Source organism: Anomaloglossus baeobatrachus, chromosome 10 (assembly GCF_048569485.1).
Source record: "Anomaloglossus baeobatrachus isolate aAnoBae1 chromosome 10, aAnoBae1.hap1, whole genome shotgun sequence".
Lineage (NCBI taxonomy): Eukaryota > Metazoa > Chordata > Amphibia > Anura > Aromobatidae > Anomaloglossus > Anomaloglossus baeobatrachus.
The window spans coordinates 35414188-35435514 of record NC_134362.1 but is presented as its reverse complement, the minus strand read 5'-3'; the positions used below and the strand labels follow the sequence as shown (position 1 = coordinate 35435514).

Sequence of the window (21327 nt, the reverse complement as noted above, 5' to 3'; positions counted from 1 at the left end):
GGAAGCAGACTTTCTCAGTCGCCAGAGCATGGACGCAGGGGAATGGTCCCTTCACCCGGACGTGTTTCAGGAGATTTGTCGCCGCTGGGGGATGCCGGACGTCGACCTGATGGCGTCACGGCACAACAACAAGGTCCCGGCCTTCATGGCACGGTCTCACGATCACCGAGCTCTGGCGGCAGACGCCTTAGTTCAGGATTGGTCGCAGTTCCGGCTACCTTATGTGTTCCCACCTCTGGCATTGTTGCCCAGAGTGCTCCGCAAGATCAGGTCCGACTGCCGTCGCGCCATTCTTGTCGCTCCAGACTGGTCAAGGAGGTCGTGGTACCCGGATCTGTGGCATCTCACGGTAGGCCAACCGTGGGCGCTACCAGAACGTCCAGACTTGCTGTCCCAAGGGCCGTTTTTCCATCTAAATTCTGCGGCCCTGAACCTGACTGTGTGGCCATTGAGTCCTGGATCCTAGCGGCCTCAGGTTTATCTCATGCAGTGGTTGCCACCATGAGACAGGCTAGGAAACCATCCTCCGCCAAGATCTACCACAGAACGTGGAAGATATTCTTATCTTGGTGCTCTGCTCAGGGAGTTTCTCCCTGGCCATTTGCATTGCCTATTTTTCTTTCCTTCCTGCAGTCTGGGTTGGAAAAAGGCTTGTCGCTTAGCTCCCTTAAAGGTCAAGTCTCCGCGCTATCCGTATTCTTTCAGAAGCGCCTGGCGCGACTTCCTAAGGTACGCACGTTCCTGCAAGGGGTTTGTCATATCATTCCCCCTTACAAGCGGCCATTGGATCCCTGGGATCTGAACAAGGTTCTAATTGCTCTCCAGAAGCCACCTTTCGAGCCTATGAAGGAGATTTCTTTTTCTCGGCTTTCACAGAAAGTGGCTTTTCTGGTGGCGGTCACGTCTCTTCGGAGAGTGTCAGAGCTGGCGGCGTTATCTTGCAAATCTCCCTTCCTGGTGTTTCACCAAGACAAGGTAGTTCTGCGTCCAATTCCAGAGTTTCTTCCCAAGGTGGTTTCTTCCTTTCATCTCAATCAAGATATCACTTTACCATCTTTGTGTCCGCATCCAGTTCACCAATTTGAAAAGGGTTTACATCTGTTGGACCTGGTGAGAGCACTCAGGATCTACATTTCCCGCACGGCGCCTCTGCGCCGTTCGGATGCACTCTTTATCCTGGTCGCTGGTCAGCATACAGGATCGCAAGCTTCCAAATCCACCCTTGCGCGGTGGATCAAGGAACCAATTCTTCACACCTACCGTTTCCATCTGGACTGAGGGCCCATTCTACCAGAGCCGTGGGTGCGTCCTGGGCATTACGGCATCAGGCTACGGCTCAGCAGGTGTGCCAGGCGGCTACCTGGTCGAGTCTGCACACTTTTACCAAGCATTATCAGGTGCATACCTACGCTTCGGCGGATGCCAGCCTAGGTAGACAAGTCCTTCAGGCGGCGGTGGCCCACCTGTAAGAAAGGGCTGCCTGACAGCCCGATCACGAGGTATTCTTTTACCCACCCAGGGACTGCTTTTGGACGTCCCAATTGTCTGGGTCTCCCAATTAGGAGCGAAAAAGAAGGGAATTTTGTTTACTTACCGTAAATTCCTTTTCTTCTAGCTCCAATTGGGAGACCCAGCACCCGCCCTGTTTTTTTCTTAGGGTTTTGTTTTTCGGGTGCACATGTTGTTCATGTTGATAAGTTAAGTTCTCCGATATTGTTTATCGGATTGAATTTGTTTTTGAAACAGTTATTGGCTTTCCTCCTTCTTGCTTTTGCACTAAAACTGAGGACCCGTGCTCCCACGGGGGGGTGTATAGCCAGAAGGGGAGGGGCCTTACACTTTTAAGTGTAGTACTTTGTGCGGCCTCCGGAGGCAGTAGCTATACACCCAATTGTCTGGGTCTCCCAATTGGAGCTAGAAGAAAAGGAATTTACGGTAAGTAAACAAAATTCCCTTCTTTCTGGTGACCGACTGTTTGGTGAGCGTTTGGACGAAATCATTAAACAGTCCAAGGGTAAGGATTCATCCTTACCTCAGCCCAGACAAAACAAACCCCAACAGAGGAGGGGACAGTCGGGGTTTCGGTCCTTTCGAGGCTCGGGCAGGTCCCAATTCTCCTCGTCCAAAAGGACTCAAAAGGATCAGAGGAGCTCAGATTCTTGGCGGGCTCAGTCACGCCCAAAAAAGCAGGGTGGATAAAAATCTTGATTTTTTTAAAAAAATCAAAAAAATCAGATTTTTTTGATTTAAATCAGATTTTTTTGATTTAAATCATTTGATTTAAATCAGATTTTTTAATCAAGTTGTACACAAGCAAAACTTTGTCTTTTTGCAAATCTAATTGTTTTACACAAATAATTATATTAAAACAGTTGATTATGAAACCTAATAATTTTTATTTGCACTATTAAACACTCAGAATTGAACTACAGAGAGTAAAGCTGGTGTCACACTAAACGACAGCGACAACGACGTCGCTGTTACGTCACCATTTTCGGTGACGTAACAGCGACCTTGTAAGTCGCTGTTATGATCGCTGCTTAGCTGTCAAACACAGCAGAAGCAGCGATCATAAGGTCGCTGTGCTACATGTGCAGAGAGCAGGGAGCCGCGCTTAGCGCTGGCTCCTTGCTCTCCTGCAGCACACATCGGGTTAATTAACCCGATGTGTGCTGCAGCTACATGTCACAGTTCAGAGAGCAGGGAGCCGCGCTTAGCGCTGGCTCCTTGCTCTCCTGCAGCACACATCGGGTTAATTAACCCGATGTGTGCTGCAGCTACATGTCACAGTGCAGAGAGCAGGGAGCCGCGCACACTGCTTAGCGCTGGCTCCTTGCTCTCCTTGCTACAGTATACATGGGGTTAATTACCCGATGCATACTGCAGCCACATGTCACAGTGCAGGAGCCGGCGCTGGCAGCAAGAGCGGAGGCTGGTAACCAGCGTAAACATCGGGTAACCAGGGAAAGGTCTTCCCTTGGTTACCCGATGTTTACGCTGGTTACAGCTTACCGCAGCTGCCAGTGCCGGCTCCTGATCGCTTCATTTCGTCGCTCTCTCGCTGTCACACACAGCGATGTGTGTGTCACAGCGGGAGAGTGACGACCAAAAAATGAAGCTGGACATTCAGCAACGACCGGCGACCTCACAGCAGGGGCCAGGTCGTTGCTGGATGTCACACACAGCGACAGCGACGGGACGTCGCTGCAACGTCACAGAAAATGGTGACGTAGCAGCGACGTCGTTGTCGTCGTCGTTATGTGTGACACCAGCTTAAGTACTTTTTACCAATAGCCTATCTCTAACGTTTGAAGTAAGCAAACATCTTCAGTGAATACATCAGTCCTTTAAGCCTACTGTTTATTTAGGACTTTTAATAGGAAAACCAGTTGTCCTGCTTTAGCAGTTCCTAAGCGGTTTCGGACTGTTGTGTGCACAAAACCAAATGAAGAAAACAATCTCTCTACTCCTGCGGATGAAGCCGATGCAGTCAGTAGCTGAGTAGCTAGATTTATTATCTTTGCTGGAAGAACAAGTGATTGCGACTTCCACCAGTCCAGTGGTTTTAGTTCATTAACGACGTTATCTGCAAACATGTATTTTTGAAATGGTGCAGATTCACACTTCAATTTCAGCACAGTTGCCACAATGTCATGGTTAGTATTGGCGAGCCACTCCATTGCAGAGTTGATTTCCGCCTCAGATAATTTTTTCCCTCTGTAGATGGGATGCAAGATATTGGCTAAATAGTGTTCTTCTTTTAATGCTTGGTCCTTGCGGTGCTGTATTGCAACCTTTACATTGTTTGAGAGGTTCAAGAGATCTAGAGAACCTTCTAAATCTTTCCAAACTTCTGTGGCATCAGCTATGGTTGCAGTATCTTTCTGCATTTTATCCAACGCAATCGATATTGGCTTTAACCTTTCCAAAAGTTCCTCGGCATTTCTCTTCACACCAAGATTTAATACTTTGCTTCGTACATTAGCATCAATTTTATCCCGATGTGTTTCGCAAATGGACAGTAATTTTGACCAGTTGTTAATAAACAGTTCCAAGCAGTCAGCCAAGGTATTCCATCTAACATCTTGTGGTAGAGCCAACTTCAGTCCTCCCATTTCCTTGTAGGTTGCATGTGCAAAATGATTATTGCGGAAATATTTAACAATTTCTACAACATGTTCCTTGACACCCAAAATATGCAGGTCTTTTGCCAAAAGATGCAACAAATGGGCAGAACAACCGTATGTAATGACATTTGTGTCATCCTGTGCCAGTTCCGCTCGCATTTTTGCCACATTGCTTGCGTTATCAGTAACTAAGCTCCTTACTTTACATCCAAACTGTTCTTGGCATTGGTGAATTGAGTTCTAGCAATTTCAAGTAAATATTCAGCAGTATGTGAATTTCCAGATGTGTCGATTGTGTCTGTAAGGTAAGTTTCACCATCTTCTGTTGTGACACAAGTGCAAATTATGGGGTCATTGTGGATGTTGCTCCAACCATCCAAGCTCATGTTAACAACCTTGTCTTTCAAATATTTTGTACAAGCCGCTCTTTCTATGTCGTATACAGCCTGAAGATGTTTTCCTGAGATATCAAATCTACTTGGTGGTTTGTAGCCTGGTCTAATTCCTTCGATCATTTGTACAAACAATGGGTGCTCAACTAGTCGGAAAGAAGAATTGGTTGCAAATATGAATTTAGCAATTAATTCATCAAAATGTTCTTTCTGGCTCGTCGTAGTCTTTAAGATGAATTTTTCTACACTTTGTTGCACGCAAAGTTTTTTTTTGGGCTGCTTTGTTGAAGTTGTACCCAGATATTGATTGTCACGTGCAGCACAAGCCATATTTGACCCTGAAAGCACAGAAATTAAAAATATAAATCGACTGCGTATTTGAAGAAATATAACGAAAATATTGAAACAAACTTTTTGAACAATGTAATGGTCCTCGTCCTATAAGGGCTGTCTCAAAAGTTATGCTACTCAAGTTTTCCGGTGAGGTTGCTGTAATACTGGTAACTAATATCAGAGCCTCAGCAACTGAAAAAAATTATGTCACAAAAGTTTTAAAAATGTTTTTTTTTTAAAATGGTCAATTTGGCAGACTTCAAAAGTGAATTGCAGCCTACAATAAAAAAATAATAAGCGTATACACACTTTATTTTTACTTAAAGGACATGTGCACCTTTATTTTTTAAGGTGCAGCAAGTCACAGTGTGCACATGTCCTCCCCCCGCAGCTCTCTTACCTCCGATGTCAGCGCTGCGGGGATCCGTGGCTTCGTTCTGCCCGTCCGCGAGCGCGCCTCCATTCATTTCAATGGAGCGTGCGGCCCGCTGACGTCACGCCGCTGGATCACTGCGAGTAGGCCGCAACCGGAGGACGGGAGGCGGACGGTCAAAACGAAGCCACGGATCTCACCGCTGCGGGGATCGGAGGTAAGAGCGCTGCGGGGGGGGACATGTGCACCTTAAAAAAATAAAGGTGCACATGTCCTTTAGCGTTAATTTTCTGTGAAATACTGCCTTAACATAAATTTAAATTCTATACTCCAGAACTACCAGTGCTAGAAATTTTTCTTTTCATAGACTTTAACCATCCCAGTAAAATGTCTGTTAAAAAAATAGGTTGTAAATTAATTGCCAGACTTACCACTAGTACTAGGCTCCTGGTGCATAAGAAGCTGTGGGGGTTCATTGACATTAGTTGTATCACTATCAACATCTTCATTTCCCTTCTGGTTGCAGTTTTCATAATGTGATTTCAAACGGCAAACAAGTCCTTGGATATCCTTTTGACAGTATTTGCACTTTGCTCTTGCACCTTTCTTTCCAAGATCTGCTGCTGGCATCTCAACAAAATGAACCCAAATAGGGTCTCTCTTACGACCTGCTGCCATGGCTCACACAGATCACTTATGAAGTTTGATTGTTACTACAGCCTGAGCCAAGCACTGCTGATGTTACTACAGCCTGAGCCAAGTACTGCTGACTATCCAACAAGTTTGGGCATGTCAACTGAATGCAGGGAAAAAGAAACTAAACCAAAACTGAAACCAAGCTAGAAGTGTGGAATTAAAGGGGCAGTATGAACAAAATGTGGAGGCTATTAATAGTTTATACAATTAAGACATGCTGCTTTTAAACACCTACCTATTGCCATATAGTAAAACAAAAAAGATTTTTACTTACTTTGGGGTCCCCCCCTCACCCTGGCGTTAGATCGTTGCCCCTAGTTTCGTCCGTGTAACTATGGGCGCACATGCACACTGCTCTCACTTCTCATTTTAATCGTGATTTATATTAAAAAAAAAACCTTTTGATTTAAATTAGTGATTTAAATCATGATTAAAATCATGATTTAAATCGATCCGATTTAAATAGAAAAAAATCTTTTGATTTAAATCGTGATTTAAATCATGATTTAAATCGGCGTGATTTAAATCAATCCACCCTGCAAAAAAGACAGCCGGAAGACCCGCTACCAAGGCGGCTTCCTCATGACTTTCGGCCTCCTCTCTCCGCATCCTCGGTCGGTGGCAGGCTCTCCCGCTTTGGCGACATTTGGCTGCCACAGGTCCAAGACCGTTGGGTGAGAGACATTCTGTCCCACGGGTACAGGATAGAGTTCAGTTCTCGTCCTCCAACTCGATTCTTCAGAACGTCTCCGCCTCCCGACCGAGCCGATGCTCTTCTGCAGGCGGTGTGCTCTCTAAAGGCAGAAGGAGTGGTGATCCCTGTTCCTCTTCAGGAGCAAGGTCACGGTTTTTACTCCAATTTGTTTGTGGTACCAAAAAAGGACGGGTCTTTCCGTCCCGTTCTGGACCTAAAACTGCTCAACAAGCACGTGAAAACCAGACGGTTCCGGATGGAATCCCTCCGCTCCGTCATCGCCGCAATGTCTCAAGGAGATTTCCTAGCATCAATAGACATCAAGGATGCTTATCTCCACGTACCGATTGCTCCAGAGCATCAGCGTTTTCTACGCTTCGTTATAGGAGACTAACACCTGCAGTTCGTAGCCCTGCCTTTTGGTCTGGCGACAGCCCCACGGGTCTTCACCAAGGTCATGGCAGCAGTAATTGCAGTCCTGCACTCTCAGGGACACTCTGTGATCCCTTACTTAGACGATCTGCTTGTCAAGGCGCCCTCTCAGGAGGCATGCCAACACAGCCTGAACGTTGCGCTGGAGACTCTCCAGAGTTTCGGGTGGATCATCAACTTTTCCAAGTCAAATCTAACCCCGACCCAATCGCTAACATATCTTGGCATGGAGTTTCATACTCTCTCAGCGATAGTGAAGCTTCCGCTGGTCAAACAGCGTTCACTACAGACAGGGGTGCAATCTCTCCTTCAAGGCCAGTCACACCCCTTGAGACGCCTCATGCACTTCCTAGGGAAGATGGTAGCAGCAATGGAGGCAGTCCCTTTCGCGCAGTTTCATCTGCGTCCACTACAATGGGACATTCTCCGCCAATGGGACGGGAAGTCGAAGTCCCTCGACAGGAACGTCTCCCTTTCTCAGGCGGCCAAGGAATCCCTTCGGTGGTGGCTTCTTCCCACCTCATTGTCAACAGGAAAGTCCTTCCTTCCCCCATCCTGGGCGGTGGTCACGACAGACGCGAGTCTATCAGGGTGGGGAGCAGTTTTTCTCCATCACAGGGCTCAAGGTACGTGGACTCAGCAAGAGTCCACCCTTCAGATCAATGTTCTGGAAATCAGAGCAGTGTATCTTGCCCTACAAGCCTTCCAGCAGTGGCTGGAAGGCAAGCAGATCCGAATTCAGTCGGACAACTCCACAGCGGTGGCATACATCAACCACCAAGGAGGAACACGCAGTTGGCAAGCCTTCCAGGAAGTCCGGCGGATTCTGACGTGGGTGGAAGACACGGCATCCACCATATCCGCAGTTCACATCCCAGGCGTGGACAACTGGGAAGCAGACTTCCTCAGTCGCCAGGGTATGGACGCAGGGGAATGGTCTCTTCACCCGGACGTGTTTCAGGAGATCTGTCGCCGCTGGGGGATGCCGGACGTCGACCTAATGGCGTCTCGGCACAACAACAAGGTCCCGGTTTTCATGGCACGGTCTCACGATCACCGAGCTCTGGCGGCAGACGCCTTAGTTCAAGATTGGTCGCAGTTCCGGCTTCCTTATGTGTTCCCACCTCTGGCACTGTTGCCCAGAGTGCTGCGCAAGATCTGGTCCGACTGCCGCCTCGCCATCCTAGTCGCTCCAGACTGGCCAAGAAGGTCGTGGTACCCGGATCTGTGGCACCTCGCGGTAGGCCAACCGTGGGCACTACCAGACCGACCAGACTTGCTATCTCAAGGGCCGTTTTTCCATCAGAATTCTGCGGCCCTGAACCTGACTGTGTGGCCATTGAGTCCTGGATCCTAGCGTGTTCAGGATTATCTCAAGATGTCATTGCCACCATGAGACAGGCTAGAAAACCAACCTCCGCCAAGATATACCACAGGACGTGGAAGATATTCTTATCTTGGTGCTCTGCTCAGGGAGTTTCTCCCTGGCCATTTGCATTGCCTACTTTTCTTTCCTTCCTGCAATCCGGTTTGGAAAAAGGTTTGTCGCTCGGCTCCCTCAAGGGACAAGTCTCAGCGCTATCTGTATTTTTTCAGAAGCGCCTAGCACGACTTCCTCAGGTACGCACGTTCCTGCAAGGGGTTTGTCATATCGTCCCTCCTTACAAGCGGCCGTTAGAGCCCTGGGATCTCAACAGGGTTCTACTTGCTCTCCAGAAGCCGCCTTTCGAGCCTATGAGGGATGTTTCCCTTTCTCGCCTTTCACAGAAAGTGGTTTTTCTAGTAGCGGTCACGTCTCTTCGGAGAGTGTCCGAGCTAGCAGCGCTGTCATGCAAATCTCCCTTCCTGGTGATTCACCAGGACAAGGTGGTTCTGCGCCCGATTCCGGAGTTTCTCCCTAAGGTGGTATCCCCCTTTCATCTCAATCAGGATATCTCCTTGCCTTCTTTGTGTCCTCATCCAGTTCATCAATGTGAAAAGGATTTGCATTTGTTGGATCTGGTGAGAGCACTCAGAATCTACATTTCCCGCACGGCGCCCCTGCGCCGCTCGGATGCACTCTTTGTCCTTGTCGCTGGTCAGCGTAAAGGGTCGCAAGCTTCCAAATCCACCCTGGCTCGGTGGATCAAGGAACCAATTCTTGAAGCCTACCGTTCTGCTGGGCTTCCGGTTCCCTCAGGGCTGAAGGCCCATTCTACCAGAGCCGTGGGTGCGTCCTGGGCATTACGGCACCAGGCTACGGCTCAGCAGGTGTGCCAGGCGGCTACCTGGTCGAGTCTGCACACTTTTACCAAGCATTATCAGGTGCATACCTACGCTTCGGCGGACGCCAGCCTAGGTAGACAAGTCCTTCAGGCGGCGGTTGCCCACCTGTAGGAAAGGGCTGTTTTACGGTCCTATCACGAGGGGTTATTTTACCCACCCAGTGACTGCTTTTGGACGTCCCAATTGTCTGGGTCTCCCAATTAGGAGCGACAAAGAAGGGAATTTTGTTTACTTACCGTAAATTCCTTTTCTTCTAGCTCCAATTGGGAGACCCAGCACCCGCCCTGTTTTCTTAGGGATTTTTGTTTTTTCGGGTACACATGTTGTTCATGTTGAATGGTTTCGGTTCTCCGATGTTTCTTCGGATTGAATTTGTTCTTAAACCAGTTATTGGCTTTCCTCCTTCTTGCTTTTGCACTAAAACTGAGGAGCCCGTGATCCCACGGGGGGTGTATAGGCAGAAGGGGAGGGGCTTTACACTTTTAAGTGTAATACTTTGTGTGGCCTCCGGAGGCAGTAGCTATACACCCAATTGTCTGGGTCTCCCAATTGGAGCTAGAAGAAAAGGAATTTACGGTAAGTAAACAAAATTCCCTTCTTTCCATTCTCTAGCAGTAAACATTGAACGAAGCATGGTAGTTTGTGGGGGTTGTGTATAACATATATATATATTGTGTGTATGTGTTGTATAATGTGCAGTGCATGCAATAATGCCTATTTGTCATCTTGTCTCTGTAGAACACTATGTCACGGCATGCAGATAATTGCACTGGCCCTGATGGCACAGATGGAGAAAATGGAGGTCATAGTGAAGTATTGCATAAAAAAGGGAAACGTGGCCGCAAGCGAAAGATGCGCTCCAAAAAGGAAGGATCAACTGACAGTGGTAGGAATATACCGTTTGGGTAAATGGCCTGCAATTGCAGGCTTTTAATGTCAGTTGTTTTGCACCTTTTTTTTTTTTTTTTTTTTTTTTTTTTTTTTTTTTTTTTTTTTGGGGGGGTTTAGAGGGGGAAGCTACACTGCCTCCCAGGAGATTGGAGTCAGTGAAAGAGACACCGCTATCTGTTGCTTCTGCCATATACCGTATTTTTTGGATTATAAGATGCACTATTCCTTTGGGAGGAAAAGACTATATTACTTACGGTAATGGGATTTTCCAGAGTCCACGACAGCACACACGAGAGAGGGATCCGCCCCCTTCAGGACAGGAAACCTACAGATAAAAAGGGGCGGTCCCCCTCCCTCATCAGTTGGTTTCAGAGAAATGGAGAGGAACCGCCACAAATTAGTAACAAGACAAGACAAAAGTAGAACCACCAAACCCAAAGGGTGAAGAAAACAAAAGGGTAGGGGTGTAAAGGGTGCTGTCGTGGACTCTGGAAAATCCCATTACCGTAAGTAATATAGTCTTTTCCTTTCGCCACGACAGCACCCACGAGAGACTTAGAGAGATAACACACTTAGGGAGGGACCACCATCTGAAGAACCGATCTCCCAAAAGAAAGGTCAGAGGAGGAAGAAAGGTCCAGTCGGTAGTGTTTGTAAAAAGTAGAAGGAGAGGACCAGGTCGCAGCCTTACAAATACTGTCAATCGAGACATTCGCCATGGCAGCCCAAGATGAAGCCATCGCCCTAGTAGAGTGAGCCTGTACAGGAGACGGAAGGGGCTCATGTTTCGACTCATATGCAACAGAAATGGCATCCCGCATCCATCGGGCCAAGGACTGCTTCGTCACCTGACGACCACGTCTGGAACCCTGAAAGGCAATAAACAAAGCCCTATCCTGTCTCCAAGGGGCTGTCCTAGAGATATATGCTAGAATAGTGTCCTTTACGTCTAGTGTGTGAAACCGGCATTCCTCCGGTGTGGAAGGGTCAGGAAAGAAGGAAGGAAGAATGATTTCGGCATTCCGGTGAAACTGTGAGGCTACTTTAGGCAAATAGGCCGGGTCTGTTCTTAGAACAATATGATCTGGGAAGACCCTAAGGAAAGGAGGATCTACAGAAAGAGACTGAAGATCGCTAACCCGCCGGGCCGAAGTGAGTGCAACTAAGAGGCGTGTTTTAAAAGATAGCAATTTGTCAGACGCCGAGGCGAGTGGTTCAAAGGGTGGACGGGTTAGGGAATCCAGAACCAGAGTGAGATCCCAGGTCGGTGGGCAGGGAAGACGGAGCGGCTGACCCCGGTCACAGGCCTTGATGAAACGCATGACCCACTTATCCCCCGCTATATTAGAATTATAAAGGGCGCCCAGAGCTGACACATGAACTTTCAGGGTACTGACTGACAGACCCAGATCTCGCCCAGACTGGAGAAACTCCAGAATAGAAGAAATCGGAACTACCGAAGGTGCGGCATCAGGGAAGGAGACAAGGAACCGGTGCCATACCCGACCATACTGACGGGTAGTCACTGGTTTTCGACTCTGCAGCAAGGTATCCACCAGGCGACCGGAAAACCCCCGGGAGTCTAGTAACGCCCTTTCAAATTCCATGCCGTCAAGTGGATTCCCTTGACGCGTGGATGCAGGAAAGGCCCCTGTGATAGGAGATCCGGTCGGGATGGGAGAACCCAGGGGTCCGTCACTGACATCTGTCTCAGGAGGGAGAACCAGGGACGTCTGGGCCAGAAGGGTAAGCTATAAGGAGAATGCGAGCCTGATCTTCCCTGATTTTCCGAAGGACCGTTGGTAGAAGAATTATGGGAGGAAAGGCAAGGCTGTACCGCCAGGGAACCTGAAGGGCATCCAGCACCGTTGGCTGATCCGCCCTGCTCAGGGATCCAAACAGTTTCAACTGCCTGTTGTCTCTGGTAGCAAACAAATCTATAACCGGGAGGCCCCAGTACTGTATGATTTGAGCAAACACTTCCCGATGCAAGACCCATTCTCCCTGATAGAGAGTGTGACGGCTGAGAAAATCCGCCTTGACATTGTCCACCCCTCGGATGTGCACTGCACAGAGGGATAACAGATGAGTCTCGGCAAGTTCCAACAGTTGAACCGCCGAGGACATGAGGGAAGACTATCTCGTTCCCCCTTGGTGGTTGATGTATGCAACCACCGTCTGATTGTCCGTACAGAGCCGTACATGTGTTCCCCTGAGGAGGGGAAGAAACGACATCAGGGCCTGAGAGACCGCCATGAGTTCTTTCCGGTTGGAGGACTCGGTTGATTCTTGCTGGGACCAAAGACCTTGGGTCATAGAGTCCCCCAGGTGAGCCCCCCACCCCCAGGGACTGGCGTCCGTCGTGAGGACATTGGTGGGGTGAACATGCCATTCCTTCCCCTTGGTTAAGTTCTCCCGAAGCCACCAAGTCAGGGATGCACGTGCAGTGTCTGTCAATCTCAGAGGACGATCGAGGGACCCTGGATGGGATCGTGCAGCTGCCAGGACCTCCCACTGAAGCGGTCTGGAGTGAAGTTTGGCCCATTGGACAGCGGGGATACAGGAGGTCAGGGACCCCAACAGGGACATTGCAGAACGGAGAGATAGAGATCTGTGATTCTGTGCGTGTCGTACAATCCTCTGGATTTTTGCTATTTTGTCCACTGGGAGAAAACAACGCTGTTGACGAGAATCCAGAAGCATGCCTAGGAAAGACTGAAAAGTTGAGGGCGTGAGTCTAGATTTTTGGAGATTTAAAAGCCACCCCAGACGACCCAGAGTTGACATAGCATTATGGAGACGGAGAGAACATTGTGCCGCCGTGCTACCCACAACCAGTAGGTCATCTAGATAAGGGATCACGAAAGTCTGTCGCTCGCGAAGGTGAGCAGTGACCTCTGCCATTACTTTAGTGAAAATCCGAGGGGCGAGTGAAACGCCGAAGGGCATGGCCGTGAACTGGAAATGGTGAACAGAGTTGTGCATATAGAGTGCTACCCGGAAGTACTTCTGATAATGTGCGTGAACCGGGACGTGGTAATATGCATCTTTTAGATCAAGGACCGCCATGTAGCAATTGGGATAGAGCAATTTTATGGTGGTCAGGAGGGATTCCATTTTAAACCGTCGGTATTTTAGAAAGAGATTAAGCTTTCGTAAATTAATTATGGTCCGAAACGACCCATCAGGCTTTGGTACTAAGAAAAGAGGGGAGTAAAACCCTCGGCCCCTCTCATGTAATGGGACTGGCGTAAGAACCCGTTTTTCCACCAGAGTGAGAACTTCCGTCACCAGTGCGTTATGTTGATCCTCCGACCTCCTAGTGGGTGTAAGACAATACAATTGTGGAGGTAGGGAAGTGAATTCTAGCCGGAGACCATGAGAAATCAAATCCAGTATAAAGGAGCTGGAAGTGATGGTTTTCCAAAGGGTTGCAAAAAACCTGAGTCTGCCTCCCACCGGAACCCCCCCATCATTGTTTAGGGAACTTCCTACGGAAGGAAGGGTTTCCAAACAGGGTCCCCTTGGACCCAGAGGCGGGGTTGTCCGATCTATCCCTGCGATCAGGTCGTGTGGGCTGGAAACGACGTTTGCGATACGGGAGCCTAGAAGGAGGAGCAAATGCATTAGGGAACCCCTTTTTACTATCACCCGCCTTGGTGAGTATGTCATCCAGCTGTGGACCAAAGAGGAACTCACCCTCACAGGGAAGTGCACACAGTCTCGATTTTTAGGATGTGTCCCCTTTCCACGATTTCAACCAGAGGGCTCTCCGGGCTGCATTAGAAGATCCTGCCGCTCGGGCCGCCAGGTGGACAGTCAGCAGAAGCATCTGCCAGGTAATTAGCCGCGTCTTTGAGTAAGGGTAGCGAGGAAACAATCTTATCCCTGGAGGTACCTGACTTAAGCTGCTTGTCTAGGGTATCTAGCCAGACTAAAAGTGACCTGGCTGTACATGTTGCGGAAATGGCTGGTTTCAGTGCCCCTGCAGAGGCTTCCCAGGTTTTACGCAGGAAGGCGTCTGCTTTACGGTCTAGAGGGTCTCGTAGAAATCCCATATCCTCGAAAGGCAGGGCTGATTTTTTGGAGGATTTTGCTACTGCCACATCCACCTTTGGTACCTTGCACCATTGGGACAAGTCTGCATCATCAAAGGGGTATCTCCGTTTTGAAGAAGACGGGAGAAACCCACGATGATCCTGTTTCTGCCATTCCTTGCGAACAAGGGTTTTTAGGGCCTCATTCACAGGAAAGGATTTCCTTTTCTTCTGAGTGAGACCAGCAAACAAGGTATGATCAGCAGATTTGGGGATTTTTTCTTCTGCAATCCCCATGGTTGATCGAACGGCCTTTACTAATGTGTCCATCCCATCCAATGAGAAACACGCCTTTCCAGCCTCGTCAGAAGAGGATGAGGTAGAGGCTGAAGAAGCATCACTCTGGCTGTCAGCTGAGTCAGAAGACGGGGGGGAATCATGCTGGCGGTGAGATTTCTTGGTTTTCTTAGACCCATGCAGGGACTGAAGAGAAGCCTGAATTTCTGTACGTATCAGTTCCCTGAGATCCGGAGGGGGGTTGGTAGAAGCTGAAGCCTCCCCCCGAATAGCTTGGATACAGGACCTACAAAGCTTCTGTATATAGTCCTTGGGGAGGGGACAGGCACACAGTGGGCACTCCTTATTATTAGTTTTAGCGGTGCTTTTCTTAGGGCCCTGGAACAGAACCGGAAGGGAACATCAGTATAGGGCAACATTCACAAAGGTCACTCACCCATACCAGGAAAAGAACGGATACCGGCTTTGGAGGTGGGGACGAACGATTTGTCCGGTCCTTGGAGGATGCAGAGTCCTCGGTCCTCTTACGACCCGTGGAACTCCTGGTGTCACTCGAGTCTTTACGTCCAGCATCCCTGGACGGAGAGGTGTCCCGGGCTGGGGAGGCGCGGGGACTTCCCATCTTTGTAGAAGCGGTGAAGATTCAAATAGAAAAGAAGCCCGCTTCTTAAGCTGTGCGCTTCCCAACCACTCCTGCAGCTCCGTCACGCTGAGGCAACGAGCGCTGACGCAGCAAGTCCCAGACACGCCCCCGCCCCCCACCCCGCGCGCGTACACGTTACTGTAAGCACGTGGTGCAGGGGAAGCGCCAGACTCACCGCACACAGCAACTCACCGGCCCGTTGATTACTGCAAGTTCCAAACACATTGTATGCAGGAGGAGTCCACGAGTCTCCCAGCCATCCGTTCCCCCGGAAGTGTCCTTTCACTTCCGGGTCCCTGCAGAAATTCGCGCGTGAGCTGACGTGGCAGTATCCGGACACGCCCCCCCCCCCCGGCACATGCTCCACAATCCGGAAGGATGGAGTCCACGAGGGGAGCTCCACCGACCGTGCTTCTGGAATCCTGAGCTCCGCCGTTCCCTTAGACACCGCACGGACTCCTAGACCCAGGTATGGTAGGTTCCGATCCTTCCAGGACAGGAAACCAACTGATGAGGGAGGGGGACCGCCCCTTTTTATCTGTAGGTTTCCTGTCCTGAAGGGGGCGGATCCCTCTCTCGTGGGTGCTGTCGTGGCGAAAGGAAAATGAGGGGTGCATCTTAAAATCCGAATGTAGCTTACTGTGGGGGGGTTGTGCAGAGGGGTCACAGGAGGCAGGGGTAATACTATGCGGTGTGCTGCCGGCACTGGTCTGTGCGACGCTCTTCTGTGCGACGCTCTTCTGTGCATCGGGCGGCGCCGATCAGCTCTGCTCTGTGCACGGCTGCTCTGTTCTGCTCGACTGCTCTGCGGTGGGCGGTCATTCTGAAGATGTCGACGGTCAGGGTTTCAAATAATGGTGCCTAGGGTCCGCACGAGAGCAGATGGAGTACTCGGCTCAAGGTCTCATTTGCACACGCGCAGACTCCGACCGCCATTATTTGAAGCGCTCACCGCCGACATGTTCAGATTGACTGGTGACTCACTGCCCCCCGCACAGGGCAGAGTGGCGTCGCCGTCCCCGCACAGGGCAGAGTGGCGTCGCCGTCCCCGCACAGGGCAGAGTGGCGTCGCCGTCCCCGCACAGGGCAGAGTGGCGTCGCCGTCCCCGCACAGGGCAGAGACCGCAGTGAGTATCTGAGCCCCCCTCTATACTACTCGCAGTATTTCAGTACTACATAACCGCCCCTGCCTCCTGTGACAACCCCCCCCAAGCTCCACTGCTGCACCCTCTCCCTGGTAAGACACCACCAGATTATAAAACTGACCCCATATTTTTTTTTCCTCCAAATTTTGGGTGCGTCTTATCAAACAAAAAGTACGGTAGTTAGTGATTTGGGTTTTCTATATCCAGTTTCCCAAATTATCACAATCTGATATGACCCATACTTTGAGGAATTAATAAACTTTACTGCTTTCATTTACGAACTTCTTGATGTTTGAGGTTTTTATTTTGCAACATTTTTTTATTTTTAGAGGATAACGCGGATCCAGATTTGGATGATGATGAAGACGAGGAGGACGAGGATGACCTTCCAATTGAGATGGGCGACCATGATCATGAACACGATCATGATTTAGAGCAGCCCATCACGTCTCTAAGCCCACCAACTAAGAAACGCCGAGGAAGACCTCCAGGAAAGACTAACAAACACAGTATGTTAAGTTTTTTATTCTGATCACATGAAGTTAGGTGGTGTAATAATTAAGCAACATATATCGGACATTGGGTGGTATAATTTGTGGCTGCTGCAGCTCGGATTCAGTTACGTAAAAAACGTCTTGGTAAACACTATACATTTTTATATGATTTGGAGCAGGATTTCTCGAGGAGACAATAGAGTCCTGTTTCCTGCCCACTGAGTATCCAGTGTGGGCAGAATAAACCAGACCCGCTTGTCTTTTAGAAGTCTGGATTTACCCAGAAATCCTTCTCTAAATCCGTGTACTGAGTTGTTTATTTTTGCAGTGATTGTATCTGAGCTATAGCACAAGACAAACCCACTACAAATGAAGGCGATAAGGGCTCGTGCTCCTTTTAGCCAGCAGATCGGTGGTGGTCCGACCGCCTAAGGATAGAAGCCAAACCGGGTTTGGTCTCCTAGGAAGTCTCTTTAACCTAATGATGATTTGTCTTTACAGTTCCTAACATTATTCATGTGGAGGATCAAAGTACAGGAGAAATTGAAAACATTATAGTACAAGTGAAGAAAGAAACTGACATGGAGGCAGAAGTAGTAGTAGATGCTCCACCAATGGTTGCTACAGTGGAAGCTCCGAATGGAGATATCACCGCAGAGATGATCTTTAGCACGATGGACCGGTGATGACTAAAAGATTTATTGCCTTCTGATTGAACTGGCCCGGGCTGTGTTTAAATGGCTCACTTCTATTTTATGGGAATTTTTTTCATTTTTTTTTTTTTTTATTTTTTTTGCTTTCAGTAAATTTTAAGGACTTTTACAAAAAAAAAACCAACCCATAATGGGAAAAGTGGCGATACACATCGACTTACTGAAAGATATGGTCCTCCAAGTTGGCAAGCCTGAAATCATGGACTCGTGAGCTTTGTACGTAGTGTTGATGGCGTTTTAGAGACTTCACTAAAAGAAGAGTTGACCACTGTCATGGTTGCTCACGTTTTTGGTTTTTTTTACGTATCGACATTGAGATCACGTGTAAGGGTTTTGTTTTTTGTTTTGGTTTTTTTTTTCCCAGTTAAAAAAAAAAGTCACACACACAAAAAAACTGCATAACTTGTACTTTTTAGCAGATTCTTTCAATTTTTAAATGGTAAATAGGTATATATAAAAAGGTAAATGTCAACTGCAAATGGACTGGCTACAGTGTCAGGTATTTACTTTTGCGTAAACTGTTATATTTGCATTAAGGAGCATTGACTTCTGGTAAGGCCTACATTTTTTTATTAAAAATTATGGCGTAAAACCTTGTTCCAATAAGTACAACTGACTGCAAAACATGGATGTCCATCATTAGTATAAATATAAATATATATATAAAGCATGCTTAAATGTTTATTTTGACTTTCTTTTCCAGACTATGGCTTTGTTGTGCAACACTTGATTCTGTAAATAACTTTTTTTTACATTTAATCTTTTTCTATCAAGAAGTTTAAATCTGTGGAAAACTGTAGTCAGATCAATTTTAATTTCTGACATGGGAAGATAAATATACATAAGCGTTCATGGAAGCTACTATTTGCAAATCCAATACCCTCAAATTCCAAATGTAGTGTTTGGGTTTGTCTCTTTTTTATTTTTTTTTTTTTATTTCCCTCCTCTCCATCCAACCATAAGTTTAATGATGTATTGCAAGCATCTTGACATACATTTCTTTTAGACTTTATATCCATCACATTCATAGGATTCATCCATACTATATATATTACATCATGATAAGAGAGACTCCAATCCTTATGCCTGTAATTTAATTTTCCCTCTATGTATTGCTTTTCATTAGCTATCAGTTTAGATTTTGAAAAGTCTGAATTTTTTTTTTTTTTCTGCTCATGGAATTTCATAATTATTTTATAAATTTCTGTCCTGTGAAATTTTCATTATTTTAAAAGGCCAACATTGATTATTTGTTAAAATATTGTGATGGGCAAAAAAAGTAGGATTTTTTCAAATGCGAATGTACTACTGTACAGCTAATAAATAATGTAGGATTATCTTGTGTGGTTTCTTTGACTAGTATTGCACGTAATGTAAAAAATGAATACAATTTATTAACACTCCAGGTATAAAGAAAAAAAAAGTTAAATAAAAAAATTATAAACAAAAAAAAAAATAAAAAAAAATATATATATGTGCACACACACTAATATATATTAGTGTGTGTGCATGTATACACTACACTAATGTGCATATATACACTTAGTGTGTGTGTATATACCATATATATTTATATATATGTATGTATGTGTATATGTGTGTATGTATATGCATATAATATATATATATGTGTATGTATATATGTATATATATAATATATGTGTATATATATATATATATATATATATATGTATGTGTGCATGTATGTGTATGTATGTATATATATATATGTATGTATGTGTATATGTATGTATGTATGTATGTATGTATGTGTATATATATATATATATAGATATAGATATAGATATAGATATAGATATAGATATAGATATAGATATAGATATAGATTATTTTATTTATTTATTTTAACCTGGAGTGTTGCAAACAAGGTGTTCAAAGTTCTGTTTTAGGGTTTTTTTTTTTGTTTTTTATTTTTTAAAATAACTGAAAAAGATATCAAGTGTTAATGTGTTTAAAAGTTTTTTGTTTAAATTTTGTTTATCAGTGAGCAAAATATAATTTATTTTTTTTTATATTTTCCACTCTTTAAACACTAGGGGGAGCAGCTGCTGAAATCCTACTGTACACCTAGCTCACATTACATCTGCAGTAAAGTGGGCAGAATCTGCTCTCGTGTGTGTGTGTGTTGTCACCTCCCCCTCCCTATCTGGGTGTTTCCAAAAGGATAAGGGAAGACGAAATTTAGGATCACAGTGCGATTTCCATTTCTTCATCGTTCCTTATGGGAGACCCAGACCATGGGTGTATAGCTTCTGCCTCCGGAGGACACACAAAGTACTACACTAAAAGTGTAGCTCCTCCCTCCGAGCATATACACCCCCTGGATGACAAATCCAACCAGTTCAATGCTTTGTGTTCAGGAGGTCACACACACACATTCATTCTCTGAATTTTGATTTCAAAGATTTGGAAGAAAAGCGGGTCCAATCTGGACTCCCGGCATGTCCCTTCTCACCCCACTGTCGGCGGTGCTGTTAAGGTTGATTTTACAAGGCTGGAGCCTTCACATGCCGCGCTCCTTCACCATCCCCTGAGGCTCTGGCTTGAAGTGGGAGCCATCACTGTTCTCACTGCTTTGCAGGAGACCGGTCTCCATCCGCAGCCCTTTCAGGATCCTGCCGGACGGAGCGCTCACCCCCCAGGGACCTGGCACCTGCGTCTCACAAGCTAAGTACTGAGACGTTATTACCACAGAAAGTGGTCTTTCCAGGGATCCCTTGTACTTTATATATTGGGGAGAGTGTGTTATATGACTGTGTTAACATTTCCGGCCGGTTCTCCAGTTTTCACTGGAGAACCGCGCCGATGGTGCCTGCACGCTGGCCGCATGTTTAAATCTAGGCCCCGGCTTCGCCTGAGGCCTAGTTTCGATTTCACTGCCCCTGCATGTCAGTCATGCAGAGGGACAGTGCGGCTCCACCCAGCGGCTGTTCAGCACAGGGAACGGACACTCCTCACTGAGGAAAGATTCCCTCCCCTGTATACCTCATTTGTCCTCCGGATCCCGCCCTCAGAGTAGGCCCCGCCCCCTCTCCTCGCTCCGGCGCCATTTTATCAGCGTTCTCAATGTCTGCATAACCACATTGTGACAAATGGGGGCCTGGGCTGGGGGATCTGGAGGGCACAGAGATGTCTCTATGTTAAACGGTCTGGCAAGCCACAACCTCCAGTTGTGCAGCTGCTTATATACTCTGTTTATATACTCTGCTGGGGGTCATTCTGGACAGGAACCCCCACTTCTGCAGCATGTCTCACATCAGAGCAAGGCTGCAAGGCTGTTCTTATTATGCACTGCATGTAGACTCGTACTGCCTGTACCGAGCACATAACCACATTGTGATGCTTGCTCTAACATAGTGGTCCCTCAGCCTGGAAGCTCATCAGTGGTCCCTCCGGCTGCTCCGGCTCCGGTGGCTGAACCCCCGGTTTGGGTAGAATCCCTCTCTCCAGGGGACAGCTGTCCCGGACACTGCTGAGCATGCATCAGCCTCCTTCTCAGGGCGCTTCTGCTGCTACGGCTCGCTCAGCAAAGCTCACAGAGGATTCTTCATCTGGTCTCAGACCCCGTCCTCCTAAAATGGAGACGCAGGGTCCTCTTTCCTTCCTCGTCCCGCGGCTCTGATTCACGAGCTGACTCGCAGGACGAGGAGGATGCCTTTACTAGGGGCTCGGACGCTACTTCATGTACCCCATTGATCTGTCCGAAGGTGACGCAGATGCTAATGATTTGATTGCGTCCATTATATTTGTACTGGACCTCAATCCGCCTGTATC

At 47.3% G+C, this 21327-nt stretch overlaps 1 protein-coding gene across 1 annotated transcript in view; it reads left to right on the top strand.

Moving 5' to 3' along the window:
* The window catches only part of CTCF (CCCTC-binding factor), a 115428-nt gene extending 96559 nt beyond the window's left edge, over positions 1–18869 (top strand). Inside the window, exons 9-11 of the mRNA XM_075325890.1 lie at positions 10051–10198; positions 16655–16834; positions 17321–18869. Of these exons, the coding sequence (XP_075182005.1) occupies positions 10051–10198; positions 16655–16834; positions 17321–17505 (513 nt within the window). The 3' untranslated portion in view covers positions 17506–18869. The remainder of the gene's footprint in view (positions 1–10050; positions 10199–16654; positions 16835–17320) is intronic.
* Positions 18870–21327: the final 2458 nt, after the last annotated feature.